This window comes from Echeneis naucrates, chromosome 20 (assembly GCF_900963305.1).
Source record: "Echeneis naucrates chromosome 20, fEcheNa1.1, whole genome shotgun sequence".
NCBI classification, from domain to species: domain Eukaryota; kingdom Metazoa; phylum Chordata; class Actinopteri; order Carangiformes; family Echeneidae; genus Echeneis; species Echeneis naucrates.
The window spans coordinates 1,622,268-1,642,398 of NC_042530.1; the positions used below are offsets into that span (position 1 = coordinate 1,622,268).

General features: G+C 45.3%; 1 protein-coding gene across 3 annotated transcripts in view; it reads right to left on the minus strand.

Annotated features, from left to right (window-relative positions):
* The window catches only part of LOC115060994 (cadherin-6-like), a 46,409-nt gene that overhangs the window by 19,254 nt on the left and 7,024 nt on the right, over positions 1–20,131 (minus strand). For all 3 annotated transcript variants that reach the window (XM_029529201.1, XM_029529202.1, XM_029529203.1), the window contains exon 2: positions 6,975–7,362. In XM_029529201.1, the coding sequence (XP_029385061.1) occupies positions 6,975–7,211 (237 nt within the window). In that variant the 5' untranslated portion in view covers positions 7,212–7,362. The remainder of the gene's footprint in view (positions 1–6,974; positions 7,363–20,131) is intronic.

The window sequence follows — 20,131 nt, forward strand, 5'->3', positions numbered from 1 at the left end:
TAATTCATGCTGTTTTATCAGGGCAAAGCTGGCACATGTGAGATGAACAGCTTTGTGGATTAGCATCTTTAACACTATTTTGTTCGCCTGCTTGGATGCTGGTAAAAATGACTGTTTTCATTCCTTCTCTCTGTCGAACAGAGCCAGTCGACTGTGTTGCAGAATTTTAGCATCTTCGGATTAGGATCTAGAGTGGAGTACTGTTCCATTCACCCACTTGAATTCTGGTCAAAACAACTCTTTTTTTTAATATATATATATATATATATATATATATATATATATATATATATATATATATATATATTTTTTTTTTTTTTTTATTTTTTTTATTCCCCCCTCTGTCTAACCAAGCCAGGAAAATCTCTTTCAGAATTTTATTTGTTTCCTGTTCTGCTTTACAGAACATGCTTCCAAATAGAGACTCTGGCTGAAAACAATCCACTTCAAAATTATTATCTTCCTCCTGCTGTTATAGCTGCAATGTCCTTTTCTGTGATTGTCTATCAAGCTGCCTATCTCTGCCGGCACGACAATTCAGTTAATAACTGTTGAGTCCTCTCCTTTCGGCTGAGATGGGAGATAGACAGTGTGACATGCACTGTGTCTGCTGTCATTTCTATGGAAACAGAGAGATCTTGTGGTTCTGAAGGGTTCCTCCCTTCGCTCCCTTGAAGGATGTTACAAGGCAGCTTCGGAATATCGAGCTCCAGCGACTGCTGCTGTGACCCCGTCTCTCCCAGTTGCCCACCTTGCTGGTGAGGGGAATTTACTGCTATGGGGAGGAAAGAAGGTGTTTCCAAAAAAAAAAAAAAAAACAAACAAACAAAAAAAAGGTGGGGGGGGGGAGGCTCTCCTGGAAATCAATGATGCACCCCAACGTGCATTCACAATGGCCCCTTGATCAATTTATATTGAAAATACAATTAAACTGTCACAGGGTGAAAAAAGAAAGCCACATGTGCGTTCAGCATTGTCACCAAGAAGCCCGGGCACGTCGATACCTGAGCTTTCTCCTCTAACCTCCTACGGTACCAAATCATAAAAAAGGCAGAGAGCATGATGCTATATCCATTAACACTGGGACTTTTGGTCCTTTCAAGAGGACACTAGGAAAAAAAAAAAAAAAACGTCCATATTATTCACTTATTCATTTATTGTGTCCGCAATGGAGGCCACATTTCCTTAAAAGAACAGACCGACATTTTGGGAAACATTTCTGCTTTGGAAAATACAATACACCTTAGCTTAACCCAAAAACCTAAAAAAAAAAAAACAAACAAAAAAAAAAAAAACAACTGTTTCACCTGTTTCAGTTAATTTTCCTGACAGGATAAAAGCAACCAAGGAAAGTTGCTGCGCTCTGAAATGAATCTTCATTTCAAAGAAAAACTCCAAACAAGTTGATTTGCATTGGAAACTGGTTGAATTATTCTCTCACGCTTTGAGAAAATAAATCTTAAAGAGACTCAATTACAGACGTAACTGACTTGAGAGGCAGATTCCTTTTCCGCGAATCAGCTGTGGAGCAAAATATTAAACCGGCGCACCATTAATGACATGCTATTTATTTCCAAACCTTCGACTCAATTAGCCTCCTCTGCTAAGCAACACCATAATATTTCCAATGGCTGGCACTTTTTCATAGTGGAAGATATTTATTTCTTTTTCCTGTGAGCTTTATCTTCCAGCCTGAAGTGGGCTGAGAAGTGAAGTGGTACTCATCAGACATCTGCGCGTGAGAACTTATAAGGGAGCCGTCTTTGTTTGTGAAATTAATCAGCTTCAAGTGCAGCAAATGTTAGTGCAGCCTCGAATCTGGCCGCCATTTGTGCTTCACTCAAGTTAGGCCAAAAAGATGGCACTGGAAACAGGCTGCTTAGGGCAATTAGCCAGTTAGCCTTTAAGGCCTCGTGTCCTGGCCTGTCGAGAGCTGGCTGCCTTCTATGTAGCCAGATGGTAGCCTCAGACTGTGCACAAAAATAGTCCTATCAAATGTCTGATGATGTGTAAAGTTGAGACATGCGGTCAAGAACAGCAGAGACTTAAAAGGTGAAATGTCAGCTACCATACATTTCCCCCTTGAGGACATCTTTTGTTCCGTGTCCCGCGCATAATTTCCAGCATGCTATCCTTTAATTATGGGCAATTCTCAACAGTTTGTATTTACTTTGCCGCTGGGCCCAGACAACAAATCAGGACACAAGGTCACGTCCTACATGTTGTTTCCGAGGATTTAGGGGCCTTAAATAACCTCAGATTGTGTTTTACACTCCACACGTAGACCAAATGTCTTCTTTTTTTTTTCTTAAGGTTTGAAGGGTTCAACATTGGAACAATCGACTTTGTTCTTTGTACTGCAAAAATGATATTTAGAGATTTTCGTCTGATTTTCTTTATACTTAAAATACAAGCCGCTCGGGTTGGAAGAATAAAAAAGGATTTTCTGAAGTCAATTCAGTGTTTACAATGTTGGGTTTTTGTTTTATTGCTACTGAAAAGTGGTCAATTGTGTTCTTTCTATAGTGAGGACAGTAAAATAAACAAATGTGTGCTTTAAAACACAAATTAGACCACAAAAGTTGATCAGATGTACATAAATATGATTGAGTGGCTCAAACTGTATTAAAATCTATTTGTTTTTGGGTCACACATGAATTCAGAGGATGGGGAGTTGGAAATAAGGACTCCTGACCTCTGGCTGGAAGCCCCTCCCCCTTCATTTGTAAAAAAGGAGATGCAGAGGAGAGGCGTGAACATTTGATGAAAGAAAGTCTGTTAATCTCACCCCGACAAAACCGTCAGGTGTCTGTAACCGTTGCAGGCGGGCGACAGCGTTGCTGCAGCTACAGCGGCTGTCAGCATATCTCACCCAGACATCACCACGCTGTCAGACAGATGTTTGCTGGGCATCGCCGCCACATGACCTCATCACTCCCCCGCCCCTCCGCCGCTCACGCTGCGAAGGAGAAGAGCGTAATTGAAGTTGCCCCCCTCCCTGTGCACAAGCGGGAACTTATTGCCTAATCAACAAACACGGCCGATGTGTGCTCCAGGTCGCCGCTGGGGACCGCAGGGGTTGCCATGGAGCGGGTACAGCCAGGCCTACGCCATATTGCAAACTCCTTGCCTCTCTGCCAAGGTGAGCAGCTGGTAATGGGGGGTGCAAAAAAAAAAAAAAAATTGCCCCACCCCCACAAACAAACACACAGAAACCTGAACCTTTCCACTCTGCTGCCATAAGATGCTTCAGTCCTTCCCCCAGGACGCCGCTCCGCCGTCGCTGAGCTGCGCAGGTCTGGGAAGCGTATTATGTCTGTGTTCATCTCTTTTTTGTGTGTTTTTTTTTGTTGTTGTTGTTTTTTTCCCTCTTCTCCTCTGATTTCCAGCCCATTACTGGAGGCTTGTGTTTGCAGGTGTGTGCGTTTCGCATACGCGCCCATGTGTGTTTGTTCACGTACAGAAAACACTGCTCACTTGCAAGGGACTATGTTTAGGAGTCTACCCACCAGGCCCAGAACCACTGGGGCCTATCAGGGGCTGTAAATACTTTATGAGATATGATAGTGCAGCACAAACACTCCTCAACCACAGGCCATTAACCATTTTCGGTGGATATGTGCCCTTTGGTAAAGTAAGAAATAATGAAATAAACAAACACTCTCTTCCCCCAGTGACATCCCAGGCCCTCGGAGGCCTGTATGCAGCTCGCCTGCTAATGAGAGGCAGTGTACGATTCCCCCTCCTGCAGGGAAAACTAAAAAAAACAAAAAAGCAAAGAAAGAAGGAATCATTGGCCAATACAGCAAGATTAGCAAGATTAGCAGCCAACCGGCTCCCCCAACAAGACACTGGCAGAGCATCCTTCTCCTTTTCCATCGCTCCTCTTTATTCCTTCCTGTTCCAACTGCTTTTGTCACACTTGTTCGGGAAAAAAGACTGCAATTTGATTTGTTAGCTATTCACAACTCTATAAAGCTGACACTTAAAAAAAGACAAGAATTAAATATAATTAAACAAACAAACAAACAACAACAACAACAAAAAAAAAACAGGGATAGAATGAGTTCACCAAATAACTGGAGACAGGACGCTGTAATTCAAGTGCAGCTTCATCATTCCATCTTTTACTGTGTTTCAAGAGCTGCTCCCTTGTTTATAATAACATGCCATTGTGTTATTTCCAATTCATTTTTTCTGCACAAACAAAAGTGGTTTTGTTCCATGCTGTGCTCACTAGCTGCCATGATGTCTCTTGCAATGACAAAACCACCTCTATTATTTTTACCCCCCCCGCCACCTTCTTCTTTCAGAACACGCCACATTGTGAAAATACGGCCTCCACCTGAGGATACAGATGCAGATGGTTGTTCTCTATGTTGAGCCATGTGTTTGACTCAAAAGCTATTCATCCCCTTTAGGGCCTAATTCATCACTCGTACTTTATCTAGCAATTAACAAACAGTAATTGCAATCAGATAAGATCTACGTTGTGCAATCCTATGTGACAACTGGCTTGCGAGCCAACAATGAGGGAAAGCGCCCAGCTGCATGTACTTTGGGGAAACAAGCGCTCGGAGTCATGATTAAGTGCGGTACTCGACAGTTGATGCCTTAATGGCTGCAGCCCCCCTGGCTTTCTAAAAGTACACCACGCTCAGATAATCCATTCTTCTTCTTCTATTAGTCCTTTTACAACCTAAAAGGACGAGTGGCACATCAATCAGCACTCTCCAAAGACAAAGTGGTTTGATCATGCTTGGTGCTTACTTCTGATCTTCATTCACTGTGCGGCTTTCTTATTTTTCTTTTTGTTGTTTTTTGTTCTTTCTCGCATTTGCTAGTCTCGTACCAACAGCAAGCTTGTGGTGTAATCCTTTTAGGCCGGGGCTGAAAGTCAACCCCTCACTCCACTAAGACGTATGTTGCAGAATCTCATTTGGTTGGATGACTCTATCCTCTGCCGACGCACGATAGGAATGCAAAGCACTGCCCCATTCAACTCTGTGGACAAAACAGCCTTTCTTCCTCCTCAGTCATCCTGACCTTGCCACGATGCTTCACAATCTTCTCAATTACAGTAGGTTGGAGGAGGAAACTGATAACTTCAGTTCCACTCCGCTGCATGTAAAGCGAGCATTATTTGGTCCATGTTTGTGTACATCCCCCCTCCTCCCAGTGTTATCTATGTTTTCATTCTGTTGGACAAATAATAGAAGTTGTATTTTACCGTTGGGCAGGACGGCTTGATGTGAGCGGACTGGACATTGTGCAGGCAGCCACAGAGTTGACGGCGAGCACAAAAATGTATCGGACAGCCAACAGAGAAAACAAAGCCCGAGGACGGATGAACAGATGGATGGACGGATGAATGGCGGAGCATTAAAAGGATCAGATGATGGGACATTAAGAGAGACTCAACGGAAAACAGTGGAGTTATCGCTGCAAAGGGCACTTAGAAGAAACTTTAACTTTCTAAAACTGTTGCATCAGAAACTCTTTCCTCGTTTTTTTAGTACATGTGTGACTGTTATATGCAAATGAGGCCATATCTGGTGCAATTTGCATTCGTTTGGTTTGACGGATGGAACCTTTTAAAAGAAAAGGAAAAACCACAGCAGAAGTCTATCTTCATAAATATGTATTGACAAGACAGCACATAATGAGGCATTTTTAAATGAACAAAAAATTGCAACTTTTCTAAATTCCACCACGTAAAAAGTTCAAGTTGTGTTGTGTTTTTGTCAACAGTGGCCTCCTTGAAACTAAAAAAACTATTTTTTTTTATTTATTTTTTTTAAAGAATGAAATCCCAGAAGAATAAACAAAGAGGAAGAAATTGAGAGAAAAACACCTAATAAGCAGAGAAACTCCAGGAGACTGAGAGCCGTGGATTGGATGGACAGCGGACAAAGACTACAAAGACTATATTGAGTTTAAAGTTCTAATTTGTGGGATGGAAGTTGTTGCTCTGTCCTTTTGCTGTTAAAGTGATGACCTCTGTGTGGTGTCTTCACTTCTCAGAGACCACTTATAAGCTCGACAGTGCAGCCTAATGATCAAGTTTCGAGTACGGTGCCCCTTTTTATTTCCTCCGCTCGGCTTTAGTGGGCGGATGTGGTCGCTCACACCAACCACTGGGCGCTTTTTCCTTCTTTCATTCTTCAGCAAACTGCTGTCGAATTTGAAAAAGGGAAAGAGTTTATATTCTGAGGGAGTTAAGAGACGGGCTAAGCTCCTTCAACATATCTAAGCCTCTCTGACAACTCCGAGTTTAGAACGGTCAGGCAAAGTGACAATTTACAGTCCAGAATATAACGAGACATTTCCACCTATGCGACGCCAGTTAACGGAGTAACTGCACAACTTCAAAATGCAGACAAACACCGTGTTTGAGCTGATTCCAGTCCAGTGCAGCAAAGAGGTGGGGGGGGGGGGAATTTAGTCTGCATGTGGTCTCTGCTAATTTGAACATTTGTATGTATTTTGTTTTTCCTTTTATTTGTGGAAAGAAATTGAGTTAGACGTTAAACCTTTTTGCATTAGCAGCTTTGCATAAATAAAACAGTGTAATACGAATATTTTGATTCAAATCAGGGACGATCTGATCAAAGAATCAAATCTGTTTAATAAAAGTCTGGTGCGGATCGCACTTAATATCCCATTTTAGTTTAGTGGGCAAAGTCTTAACATTTAATATCATCCAGCCCTCTTTCAGTTACTATACCGAACAGTCACTTTGTGGAAGTTCAAAATTCTGGTGTGACTCAGCAGTAACAAGGTTATAATTACACCTGAAATGCTGAAAGATTTCCATTTATTGAACATGAACCGATTGTTTCATTTAATTCATGTTAGGTTTTAAGTGAATGAAAGTCCTGGTCTGGTTTGTTTCATAATCATGTGAGCTCGTCTGTCGTGGTCACGTGGCGCTGCTGTGATTTCAGTGTAGAGGAAGTAGATTCAGGAGCTACCTTTCCGACATACTGCAGGTCCGTCCCCGTGTACTCCTCCAACAAAAAGAACTGGTTCCACATCCAACCTCGTTTGGAGCGCCTGAGCGGCACCCCGTTGGCGTCCTGTCCCGTCAGTCCCGCCGACCCTCTCCGCCCCCCAGTAGTCCTTCGCAGGGCCCTGAGCCCGTACCCCGGAGAGTTGAGGTGGGCCACGGCCCACAGCGCCATCAATATGCAAACTTTCCTCCTATCCATGGCCACGCCACCACAGCTGTCTGTCCGCTGCCCCTCCCCCTCGGTGGTCTGCGTCCGGCGGTCTTTGGTCAGAGTATCGGATCAGTCCTCATGCTGTGATCTACTGAAGCAGGAACGGCTCCTCAGACTCACATGGGGTGGCAACCAGCACCTGGAACATTTACACAGAAAAACAGAGTCAATACTGGGAGGGGAGGCAGCAATTTGCTACCCAAGACCAAACTCTCATTTTGTTTCACAACCTGAAGTCAAGACCGACTCGGTGCGGTTTAGGGTTTTTCCAAGATGCAATAGAGTTGAATTAAAGTCAAGTCAAGTCAAGTGTAAGTGGGCAGAGAAAAGAAAAGAAGAGTCGGCGCCTACAGATGCTTCTGAAAAACCAGTAGAGATAAAAAAAAAACAACAACACTATCTTTGGCTTTACATTTTCTTTAGCTGCACCATCATTTGATTTCAGGAAGCTTCTGACTTAATAAAATAAAATAAAATAAAATAAAAAACATTCCTCTTTCCAGATTTCACCTTTTTTTTTTTTTTTTTTTATTAAGCAAACCTTTCGCCTCAAATCTCTTTTTTCATGTTTGGGTCCTTACTTGGTTTTTTTCATTTCCAATTTCCTTCAAACGCTTTGGCCCCAAACTGTGTTCAAATAAACTGCTGAAATAATTAGTCCCTCAAGATAATTCAACTTCTCAAAGACGAAGATCTGCAGCTTTTTGTCTGTCGTAGAAAACAGGCAACGTAAACACGTTGCATCCTCCGCATCACAACACCTTCAAATTTGTCTTAGAAATCAAAGAGACACATATTATTGGCGATAAATATAAATGGAAATCTTTTTTTTAGCATAAAGAATTTTGATTAATCAACACAAGAGCACCGGACCAAAAGCTCTCACAGAAGCTTTGATACACATCGTGTTGTGTGTTGTGTCGTGTTGTGCCGTCAGTCATGTGATTGATGGGCAGGCCGAGTGCCGCCTCACCTGATTAATATCAGATTAGACATTTTTACACATCAATGTATGGACTTACATCTTGCACAGCACATGTAGAGCTATTTTATCTCCATTAAGTCCCTGAATCAACATCTAATAGAGTGCAAGGCTCTATGTGGAGCGGCCTGTTCTATCTTTCTAAACAATCTGTTTCGGCACACTTTGTTATCAGACCCAGCAGAATGCCAATGGAGACCCTGGGCAATGTCAACCCCAGTTTATTACCTTAAGATCAGAGCAAAGATACTGAACAAAATGACTGTTTGCAAACCGCAGAGAAGGGCCCTGATGTGGGCAGTGGAATATCTCGCCTCTCTGAGTCTCAATCATCTCTCCCACCTGTTCCCCCTTTTTTCTTCCGTTGCTGTCCGCCTGTCCTCCGATGGCCAAAGCAGAGCGCTCTGGCAAATGCGAGAAGGAAGCAGAACAAGAACGATGCAGGACGGAGGTGGAGGAGGAGGATGAGGATGAGGAGGAGGGGTAGGCAGAAAGAGAAAGAAGGCCATGTGTTCTGCTTTTGTTCTCATTATTCCACGCAGGCTGGGCGATATCCAGGCTGCCAGTGTTCCTCGGATGGGGTTTGGTTGGAGGGTTATCAGCGGGGCCGCTGGGGATCGTCTGCAAACGTTCCTCTGTATCACACATTCTCAGAAGGCATGGGAAAAAGGACAAGGGAGGGAGGGGGCAGTCCCTCCCCGATGCATGGCAGGTCCGGGTCTGGTCGGCTTCCCTCACACAGCGTGTGGGGGAACGAGGAAACGATGTCTCCGGACATGAATTAAGTACCCTGACCTGCATGCAGAAGTGGAGCCAGACGGGCTGAAGGGAAATGGAGCGAGAGAAGTGGGGTGAGAAAGAAAGAAAAAAGGTGGCGGCTGAGGGGGGAGCGGAGGTGGGCAGTGGAAGCTGTCACAACACCGCAACTTTGTCTCCCCGAGACTAGTGCTAAGTTTAGTATCTGAAAAAATCTGATACAACAGAAATAAAGAAAACGCCATCAAGCAGTGTCACAGAACAACCGCTGAGCTGCACACAAACAGATGTCTCACCACATCGACTGGGACAGCTTTGTAGCAACTTTGGTGCAGGGGGTTTTGATGTCGACTGGGTGCCTTTGTTGGCTGGATAAAACAAAAATACAGTAGCTGCATATTTCACTCCGGCGCCTGTCTGTCAAGCCACTTGCAGTAAAAAGACGGATTCAGTTCAAAACATAATGGAGAGTTTGATAGGTTGTGTGTTTTTCAGCTATTTGCCTGTCTGTTCCACCGGTTCTTAAAGACAGTTTGACTGTCTTGTTTACTTTCCCCTCCACAAAACCATCCCAGAGTGCAGCGGGGTCAGAGCCTCCAGCATCATGCGAAGACGCCTGTCAACAGCCAACTAGCCTTTTATCAACAATGCTGCGGCGCAACTTTGCACAGCGGAGACCTCACCGATCCTCGACTACGAGCAGCTGAAAATTAGAGAACAAAGACAAACAAAAAGACAGCTGTCATCGGTTTTCTATCTATGATTAATGACTAATCGATTCAACATGTCACGTGAGGTCTGAGTCGTGTAGAGAAGATCTCGGCCGCTCAGGTTGCTCATGCTAGTGTCGAGACGCAGGAATGCAGCCGCTGCGAGGGCACAAGGTGAGTGGACGGCTTTCTGAGCAGACAGGATGGCATTGCATCGTCTCTGAACTCCCTTGCAACAAATTTTCAACCCCGCTTGTTTGTTTACACCCTCCGGACGAGTTTCAACTTGCAGAAACACTTGCTAAAAAGTTTCTCATATCAGACGTAGTTAGCGTGACGACACTCAGGGGCAAACTGGGGAGGGAGAAAATGAGGGGGAGACGAGGGGGGAAGGAAGGTGATGTAGAAACATCCTGTCAGAGCAGCGTCAGCAGTCAGGCCAGGAGAACAGGCCATCCATTACGCTACCTGTCTTCTAGTGGCAGCCAATGCACCCCTGCGTTCCCCTTATGAGGCAAAATGCAAGCAGTTGAAGCTGGGGGGTTAGGTCCCTTCATTCTTTTCTTTTTTTTTAGCCCCTCCTTGCGTTGCAGTTTATAGCCCTCCCTCCTCTTCATCCCATCCCCCGTGCCCCCGTCGATCTGCCTACTTTGCTTTCACAGGCCTGAGCTGATATGCATTATCGCCGGGCTTTCCGCTGAAAGCCAGTCACTTTGCATGTGTCCTCTGCCTGGCTCAGCACAGGAGGGGGAGGTGGAGGAAGGGTGGGGGCTGGGGAGGGGGGGGGGGGGACTCCCAGGTCAACAGTTCGTGTGCTGATGGAGGCAGGTGAAAGTGAGATGGACTGTCAGGCCTCTTAATAACACTCCCTTTCTCTACGCTCCGACTCTCAGGGCAAAAGCGCAGTTTCCTTTCCAAATTTGCAGGATGACTACTGGATTATTTCTCCCCGCAGTTCCTCCTCCGTGTCTAGTATTTCCCTTTTTATCACTCCCCCTACCCCCCACCTCAACTCCCAGCACACTCAACTTTATGAATTTACTTAATTGACGCTGGTGAGGAGCATGTGGGACTTTGAGCTATTGATTTGCTCGAGGCTTCAGCATGGTTGGAAATACCAGCCAGTCTCTTGGGTCGACTCATGAAGCAGTCTACCTCAAGTCCCCCAGCACTGGAAAGCTGGCCCTTTTCAATGGATTTCTTCCTAATGTCACTGTGGAAAGCTAATGCTTTCACTGTATGGAGGGCTCCGATGTCCCTGAGGAGCGCTCGCCCCCTTGACCACATTTGTCATACCCTGGAAGCCGTATTGTACGACTCCCCGCCCTGATAATTCTCATGACAAGGGACCACGACCAGGAGTAAGTCAGCTAGAGCTTTATTTTGCGACGTCAAAAAAATGTCACGACCAGTTAAAGAATGCTACAATGTCAGATGTAGCCTGGCAGCGGTGACAAAATGCCCGCCTCTTTACATTTGTACCATACATGGCCGAAAAACAAGAGTCCAGAATCCAACAGATGGCGATTTAAAGGGGGACTTAAGTCTGCTCTCTTTCATCTTGGGTCTTATTCACGACACTGGCCTTCGTTCCTGTTGGCACCAAGTTAATTACCCAGATTAATGATGACGATAATGTGGCAACTTTGCTAAGAATAGGTCAAGAAGCACGAGCAGCTAGACAAGTTTTACTCGCTCACTCGGCACTAAAGCCAGTGTAGCCGCACAAACAGAAAGAAGAAGTGAAATTACGGCTGGGATGATCTGTTTCCATCCAGACTGAAGGCCCGAGGCGGCTCTGACTTCTTCACTCTGCAGTTTTTTGTGGCCACTTTTTTTCTGATTATTTTATATTCTCCCAGAGTCATGTTTACTTCCAAATAAGGTCGCCCCCTCGACCCACGAGACCCTCTCAGATCAATATCGCTGTGACTTTCACAGTCTCACTGCCTCAATACAAAGCTTTTAAAAAGGTCCCATATTTTACTCTCCAAGTGTTTCATCTGAAGCCTTGAAAAATAGCAGATTTCAGGTAACAGCTCTAATTTCCTTCAAGGGTTGGCTGGTGAGTCCGGGTGGAGGCTGACGGTGGTGATTGCTTTGCTTTGACATCACAAAGTCACACAAGTCCTGACAGCTCATTTAAGCTTTTGAGGCTCCATTTTTTATTTTTATTTTTTTTTAAATACAGGTTGTGTGCATTTCTTTCATCCAGCAACTTTTATAATGATCTCAAATATCACTTCGTACAACACGGGCCCTTTAAAAGTCTCAGAGATGAGGAGGAAAACTACAAATCCAGGTTAAACAAAATGTAGCTGTAAATTTTGAGTTAGACTGTGTAACCACGACGGGGGAAAGAGCGCCCTTGTTGGCTGCCGTCTTCCATATACGGATGTCGCCTTGGGTAATTTTTGAAAAGGAGCCACAGGTCTCGTCTTTCCCTGTTCGCTTTCTCAGAGAGCACCATCGTCATAATGAAGGTGTGTAATAGAACATGACACCATAATTATATTCTCCCAGTTAAGAGGCAGTGTTTACAACAAGCACACGGCTGCCTTTATTTTCGCCCCCCTCCCTTCACGCACTCACTCTCTCTTTGTCTGGCTCTCTCGCCTGCCCCGTCTACGCTTCATATCATGTGCCATTTAATTGCATTTTTTTTTAAAGGGCTTGATGAAAAAATGAAAAAAGTAAATTGCTTTAAATTGCCTGTCACAGATTGTGTGGAGTCGCCGTGGAGCAATAAGACTTGTGCATTGTGTTTGGTGCTGGGTAAGCAAGATTAATGCGTCTGCTGCCAATTCTCTCTCTTTTTCTCCCCCCCCCCCATGCCCGTGATTCCACGCTCAAAGAATTGCCAGGGATAACATTTTTAATCAGAACAATTAGCTATTAAATGTATCTATCGGCTTTATCGAACTCAGGACTGCGGGGATGGAGACGGGGACACAGAGAGTCACACATGCATTTGTCAATACTTATTGGATCTGGCCAGCTAATGGCCTTTCCAGTGCACATGTGCTATTAAACACAATAGACCTGGGTGGCATTTTAGGCTAAACTAGACTTGTGAGTGACCTCTTCGAGCAAGCTTATTCTTCTTGTCTTCTCCTTACCTCCTCCTACCTCTCACCACCTCCTGCCTTCTCTTTCAGTTTCTTTCTTTTTCTGTTTGGGGTTTTTTTTTTTTTTTTTTTTCTCTAACGAGGGATATGAGCGACACGGCAAAGCACCCTATCGCACCCGTTGAGCGGAAGACTTCCACACCAACCAAGAAACGGCCCCAGGGGTGCAATTAAAAGTGAGAGAGGAGAATGTCAGCCAGGGGTGGTTGTGGTGGGGGGTGGCGGGTGAGGGCGGTGAGAAGGGGTGAGGAAAGGGTGAGGGAGGGGCAGGAGCAGGTGGGTTGGGCACTGGTGCCACAGGTAACGTGGTTGTGTTACAATCCACAGAGGAGGCCCTTAAAGGCTGCTAATGGGTGGAGGTGTCAGCACTGGGTTGTTCCACCATCTCTGCTCTTTTTGGCCCTCTCGGGTCTTCGCCCCATCCCTCCTCTTCCTCCTCCTCCTCCTCCTCGCCTCAGACTGAGTTTGTTAAGAAGACTCAGGCTCAGAATAGGTGTCATTCACAATACATGGTATGCTGCTCGCCGGAGAAATTTACAGCTAAATCCCAGGTGTGTCTCAGGGAACCGTGCTCTCGCCCCAAATCCGGGGCTCTCCATTTGTCTTATTGCCCATGTGGGTTAGTGGTTTGCAACTGAGTTTCCGATAGCAAATTACCAAAAACTGTACAAAAACAAGCCCGCTGTGTCCCTGGACTCTGCAGCACAATGGGCAGAGATGCAGAAAAAAAGAAAAGAAAAGAAATTCCCTTGGGAGGCCTGTCAATATATATTGATCTTTTGTTTAGCTGAGAAGCAGCATACTGACATACTGCCGCATTGTCTTGAAAATAACTTCACCTCACTCCAATATGACGCTGAGATGCACACGTCCCGCAGATTAAGACGAGGAAATTGATCACTAAAAGGGGATTTCAGACAGATGGGGGATATTACCACAAAGGAAAATAAAACATGTCTGTAGATCGAGGATGGCACAATCATCACCATAAAAATGTAAGTGAATAAACAGACGAAAATCCCCAGTCAAATTGGAACGCAAAGCTGGACCAAAATTCCTGACTGAACATCGGCACTGTCAAGCCAAACTGTAGTTTTCTAAGCCCTCTTTCTGCTTCTAAATAGCACATTAAGTTTCACTTCAAGATGTGTTCCCAACATTTCAAATCACGCTATCATTCGAGTTTAAAGGATGCTATTGGATGTTTATCCGCAAAAATTGTACGATGCTTGAGGAAAAAAACAAAAAAATACAAAACAAAACTTTGTCACCAAGCCCTCAAATTACAGTTAGAGTTACGTGGTGAATCAGTTTCCCTGATCATACAGGCAGAGGTGACACTGCGCCTTACACTGAATGACAGTAATCCAAACAAATCAGCTCATACTCTGCCTGTCAAAGACAGGGGTGTGCCCACAGCATTCATCCCAGTGAAGCGCTCCAGAGCTCACTGCAAACACATTACCTTGCCTCGCTGCCCAAATGCATACCAAATAACCCATATAAATCATACAATCTGGGCCAAGTCAATGAGAGCCCCCCCACCCCACCCCACCCCCTACTCATTTTCCGTGTTTTCTGCTTATTTCCTCTGCGCCATCATTCAGCCGAGCTCGCATCACTCAGGCCGAAGCTCTTGGAATGGCCCAGTTTAGAACCCACAGAGGGCTTCCTGAAGTAACCCTTCCTCTAGTGCACTTGATTTTTATGTCTTCGCAGTCTGGACTAAATTACAGGTTGCCAACTCTCCATGCACACAACAATGCTCTTTCCTGTCTTTCGTTCCTCCCATGTTGTCACTTTGGCCAAAAAAAAAAAACAAAGATGGGATCCTGTGAATCTGCACTGGTGTTTACGGTGGTGTTTGCAATCGAGAAAAACAGCAGCTGAAGAGGAAACCTCTCAGCGCATTATTATAAAGAGTCCCTCCACTCCACACTCACTTCTGATTCTCTCAGCATATCAGGGTGGCACCGTTTAGTTCCAACTCCACTGCCAAATAATGACTTTCATTTCTGAAATATGGTATTGAACTATGCCATCATAAACGACAGAGTCTCACTTTTTAGCAAGCAGTTTCTGATTCCACTTCTCAGAATTAATTGACTAAATGGGATCTCGAAGTCATTATCTCTCCTCGCCAGTGCTCCAGTCCTGCAGTAGGGGCTAATAAATTGAGGTTTGATTTCGCTAAATGTCCTCTCGCAGACTGATAACGCCTGGTGCCCTGGTGGCAAACAGATGTGGTCATCTCTGCTCGACGGCAGAACAAATGGGCACTAGACATCCTCACAAATAAAGAGCAAAGAAATAATAGCTTTACTGGCATTCATCCTCTGACATGTTGGCAGATGAGACGTGGTCAGTTGTTTGCTTTCCTGTGTGTACACCAGAGCACATGTTTTTTCACCAGCGGCCGTGTGGTCTAACACGGCTCTCTTCTGATGGCCTGACAATGACGGCGGGGGGTGGGGGTGGTCAGCGGAGAGGCTCAATGGACGGGTCTGCTGGCTTCCTGCTCTCCCCACTGTGGCCTTTGTGGCGAAATGCTGGTGGTTATGGGAGCCTCCGTCTCTATGCAAATCAACATTTGCTTCCCAAGTGTGCGTGTTTGTGTGTGCCATGTGCAGTCGAGCACAAGAGTTTTGTTTTCTGAAACGTTCGGCCCCGCAAAGTCTGAAGCATAAAGGCCAGAGCTGCGTCAAAGTAGGAATAATCCTCGCAACGACTCTGCTAATTAAAGGCTGTTGTTTCTACATCAATAATGCTCTTTACCTCCTAATGGTATCGCCAGACCAGGATATTAGATCATGCTGCAGCTTTCGCTTTTCAACGAGTAGTGCGTTTTCTGGAAGTAGAAACGCTGATTGGGCTACACAAAGGTCAAACTTTGCAAAGCGAATTGAAAATCAGTGAGGGAGTTGTGTTCCCATGTTTGTCTCAGCCTCCCTGTTGTGACAATTACATGAGAGGAAACGACGTGGAAGCACATTTCCATTCAGGCGTATATCGACTGTAACAGCAGGTCAGCAGCAAGACAGCCACAAACACAACTGTCACACAACGCTAAATAATACATGGGGCTAAAACAAAGACATCACACACCTAAAATATGGCTCCAATAAAAGGGCCGCATAGAGAAACTGTGTCCCACCCTCCACCCCATCGAGTAAGAGTAATGACCTTTCTTCGAAGCCCACCATAAAATAACAGGGTGACGGTTAGGAGCACCTGTTTTTTTACATTATTAATAGCGGATGCTTCACACATACTCAAAGCTCAGAGAGGCACTGCTTTCTGACAGTTCTTAAATTGCCCCCCACTCCTTATTAAAAAAATAAATAAATAAAATAAAAAAATCAAAAACTGCACTAAACTAAAACCACTGAGGCACTGGAGTGTTAAGAAAGCCATTTGTCACAGGCAGGACTTCAGCCTCGCCTTTGGTTAACAACAAAACAAATATGAAATAATATGAATTGTATGAATACTGTTCAAGAATAAGCCACACAATTTGTAATGGCATCTGAATTCAAATGGCTCTTATTTTGTTAGCAGCACTGCTCAAGAAATTAAAGGTGTGTGTGTGTGTGTTTGTGAACGAAGAAAGGTATTTGCTGGCTTTTAACGTCTAAGATATTTCGTCCGTCTGCCCATTTCTCAATCCGGTCACGTCAAAAGGGATTCAAGTGTCCTCTGAGTTGAACAACAGACAGCCATGATCTCCTCTGACCTTAACTGTGACTCATGTTTATTTACCTCAGCTAGTTACCCCCGAGGGACGGCGGCCTCATCACCAAAATGAGCGCGGTGATGGGTGGGTTGTTTTTTTTTTTTTTTTATTACCACTCCTGGGAATGGACAACTCTAATGAACAAAGAAGCCCGATTGATCCGGGTTAGCATTTGATTCCGGAGCTCTGCATGGACACACACCATTCAATATGCCGGCATGCCGGCGGAGCACCCCTTGAACTTAGCTGTACACACATCTTTAATCACACTCACCTTTTCTCATGGCTGGTGTGACTTATAGCTTATTTGTAATTACCGTGCTCCTCGGGAGGGTTGGCTCAACAACAGGCCCGGCCATAGGTCAGGGAGAGACACTGTAGTGGGCCATATGGGCTCCCGGCCCAGGAGCAGAGAGCAGCGGGCGGACGCCAGCGTTGGCATCGGGATGGGGGGGGGGGGGGGGGGGTTAACAGAATGGACGGAGCGGGAGATTGAATTATTCGGAGACAGGAGACGGGCTTATCAAGCCACGGCCACATTGCACTGACGTTTGCACCCCAGTTTCTATTTCCCATTTCACACCTGGACTACTGCCAGATAGGATGTGTTCTGCGGCCTCGTTTTTACCCCCAGATTCACAATCGGCAGCCACCAGTCCAAAGAGGGTATGGGGTGTTATCTATCACCACCTTACCACCCGCTGCATCCTCTCCTTACTGCCCCTCCCTCCCCCCTGTTGTCACCAGCACCGCAACAGCCGTGGTGTTATTACAGATAAACAATCAATACTGCATTAACGCGTCCACGGAGGCTACCTGGAGTTAAACAGGCAGACGAGGAAAATAATTCGACCCAATGTCACAGGTGGACTTCAAGCAACTAATCTCGCTCACACTCATGAACCGGTAAACCGCCATCATCTTATGTATTATACATACATCTATATATGTACTTATATTTACACCTTGGAAATTCAGGCCACTTTCTTTCATTATCCTCAGCCATCGTTCCTTTGTGTTTAAGGTCACCAGATAAATTTCTTTTCCTTCCTCTCCTCACTGGTCACAGAATGAAACCCGGCTGCATTATAGAAGTAATACCCTACTTTATAGCTAAGGTGACCATGGATATTGGAGAGCAGGGACCCATACGATCGATTTGGAGCGAGGAATGGAAATTTTAACATGATTCCCAGCCAGGCATTTTAACTCAGAAGTATTGGACCCACTCTTTTCATGACTGCTTCCAACTGGCCTTACTAGTCCATTTCAAAAATCGTGATGACAACTTTATCTAAAGGAAAGGCCAGTTTGAGTGTGAAGTGAGGTGAGCGCCACCTCACCCTCTACCCCCCTCCCCACCGCCCTGCTGATGGCTGTGTGGTCTTTGCAATGCTTACATGCAGCACATTTGCATCTACATTCTCAACACCGCCATTGAAAAAAAAAATAAATAAAAAGAGGGAGAAGAAGGCTTTTTGTTCGGAGGCTCTGTGAAAAAATGAAAAACAAAGGCGTTCTTATGAGGAGACTCAACAAATAGACCCTGCCTCTCCTCCTCCCAGACTGGAATTAAACACCCCTCATTCCATACTCATTCATTAGCCCCCACGCCCCCAAACCCTTCCACCGTATGGGGGGTATGAAACACACACACAGAATAAAGGAGTTGGACTTGGCTGAATGATTGCAAAGACTGTTTACTAATACTGCTGCTCACTCTGCTTTATTACAGAGTGCCAGGCTTTCCATTACTGCAAAGGCAGAGAGAAAGAGTGAAGGGGGAGGGAGAGGAGGGGAGGGTGGCAGAGGAGGTGAGAGCAGACAGAACAGAAAGGAGAGAGGGAGACTGCCAACGTCAGATTAAAAGAAAGGAGAAAAAAAAAAAAAAAAGAATGGCTCAGTTGATTTACACCTTCATTACTCTCCCCTAACTCTGCTTATTGCAAATCATGATGCTGCTTTATGAGCTGAATCCTCTATTACGACAAGGCCGGGAAGACAGTGCTTTAGTCCATAAAGCAACCGTACAGCAACCGCCACCCGCCAGCACCTGACCCACTCATCCTAACGCCCGTGTGCCAGAGAGGAAGGGAGGCGAGATAGAGACCGAAACTCGCTCGTTTGCTCGTCACTCCCCTCCCTCCACCGGTTTCCTGGCTTCGTGCCTGTGGACAGCGCACCCACATTTCCCTGAGCCAGATGCCAAAGAAGTATGACTTAGTGAGTGCAAAGCTCTGTGGCTTCGCTGGGAGAAGGAGGTGGGGGGGGACACACACAGCGAGTGTTTAATGTTAAGTGAGCTGTGCCATATTTAAGTCAACAAACATGTAGGACGCTGGAGGTGTGTGTTTACCGCCTCTCCACCGCAGAGCCAGGAGGTGCCACTGATGCGTTGACTGCGATCAAGTGCAGGGGGGAAAATGTGTATATTTAGATAGAGACCAGGATGTATCTTTTTTTTTTTTTTGAACCAAGGGAAGGTCTTGGGAGCATGTTTGCTCTTTTTTCCCTTCAATTTGAATTAGTTTTTTGTGTGTGGCGGGTAAGTCTAAGAGGAAGAATGTGGCGGAGGAAGGCAGGTGCAGGACCTAATAAATCAGCCGATAGGTTGAGGCGTGTAGGTGAGCGCCGGTGTCAGCGTGCTGATGTAAACAGGGTGCGGGTGCATGAGACACACTGGATGAAGGTTTGTTATGTGTATGTAACACACTGCTCCGGTTTGGCCTGTCTGACTCCCATCTGGAACAGGGTTGACAGAAAAGTTGACAGATGCTTCACCAACGTCCATTATTTATGAGACTGAGGAGATCCACACTGCATTTCACAAGTGTCTGCTTCTGCTACTGTAGGTCGAGTTCTGACATTGTATTCTGTGTGTGTCCGCACACACACACACACAACCTTGTTTACTGGTGTTTGTGTGGGAAGCTGATGAGTGGGTAGCTGAATGGACAGGTACATTTTATTTTTATTTATTTATTTCTTTTTGCAGCTGCATGTATGCGTTCTTACATGCATCTGTGTTTGCTCATTCACTCTGGGATATGTCAGCTCACCTGCTTACTGTGAGTCTAACCTTTGACCTCTGGAGTGTCATTAAATCCCCTGCAACCCCTTCAGCTCCTGCATGGAGGACCAGCAGACTTGGTCTCTCTTAAAACCCACTTAGAGGCTTACAGCCCGGAGGCCCGACCATCGGATTGAATTAAGGCTATGATTAATTGAATCTGGTGGTGAGTAACTTGAGTGACTGATGTCTCGTAGGACCAAAGGTCTAGACACTATGCTTCAGAATAAAGCTATATTCATTCATTCAGCGGCATCACAGGCGGTTTCAGAGTGCCTCAGGCATGGATGGTTGCCTTTAATATTATTGCTTGGAGTGCTGCTTTAAGCCTAACACCACCAGCAGCAGCAGCACCACCACCACTGCTGCTGCACCAGCTGAGAGCGCCCGTGTTAATGAGAGGCACGATATAATTAATACAAATGGAATGTTTAATGCAATTTTTCCATTTCAAAGAAATTCCCCTGGCGTTTTTCCCAACAACAAATTCCACGCTCTTGCATTGTCCTCGGGCAAACAATAACCCAAG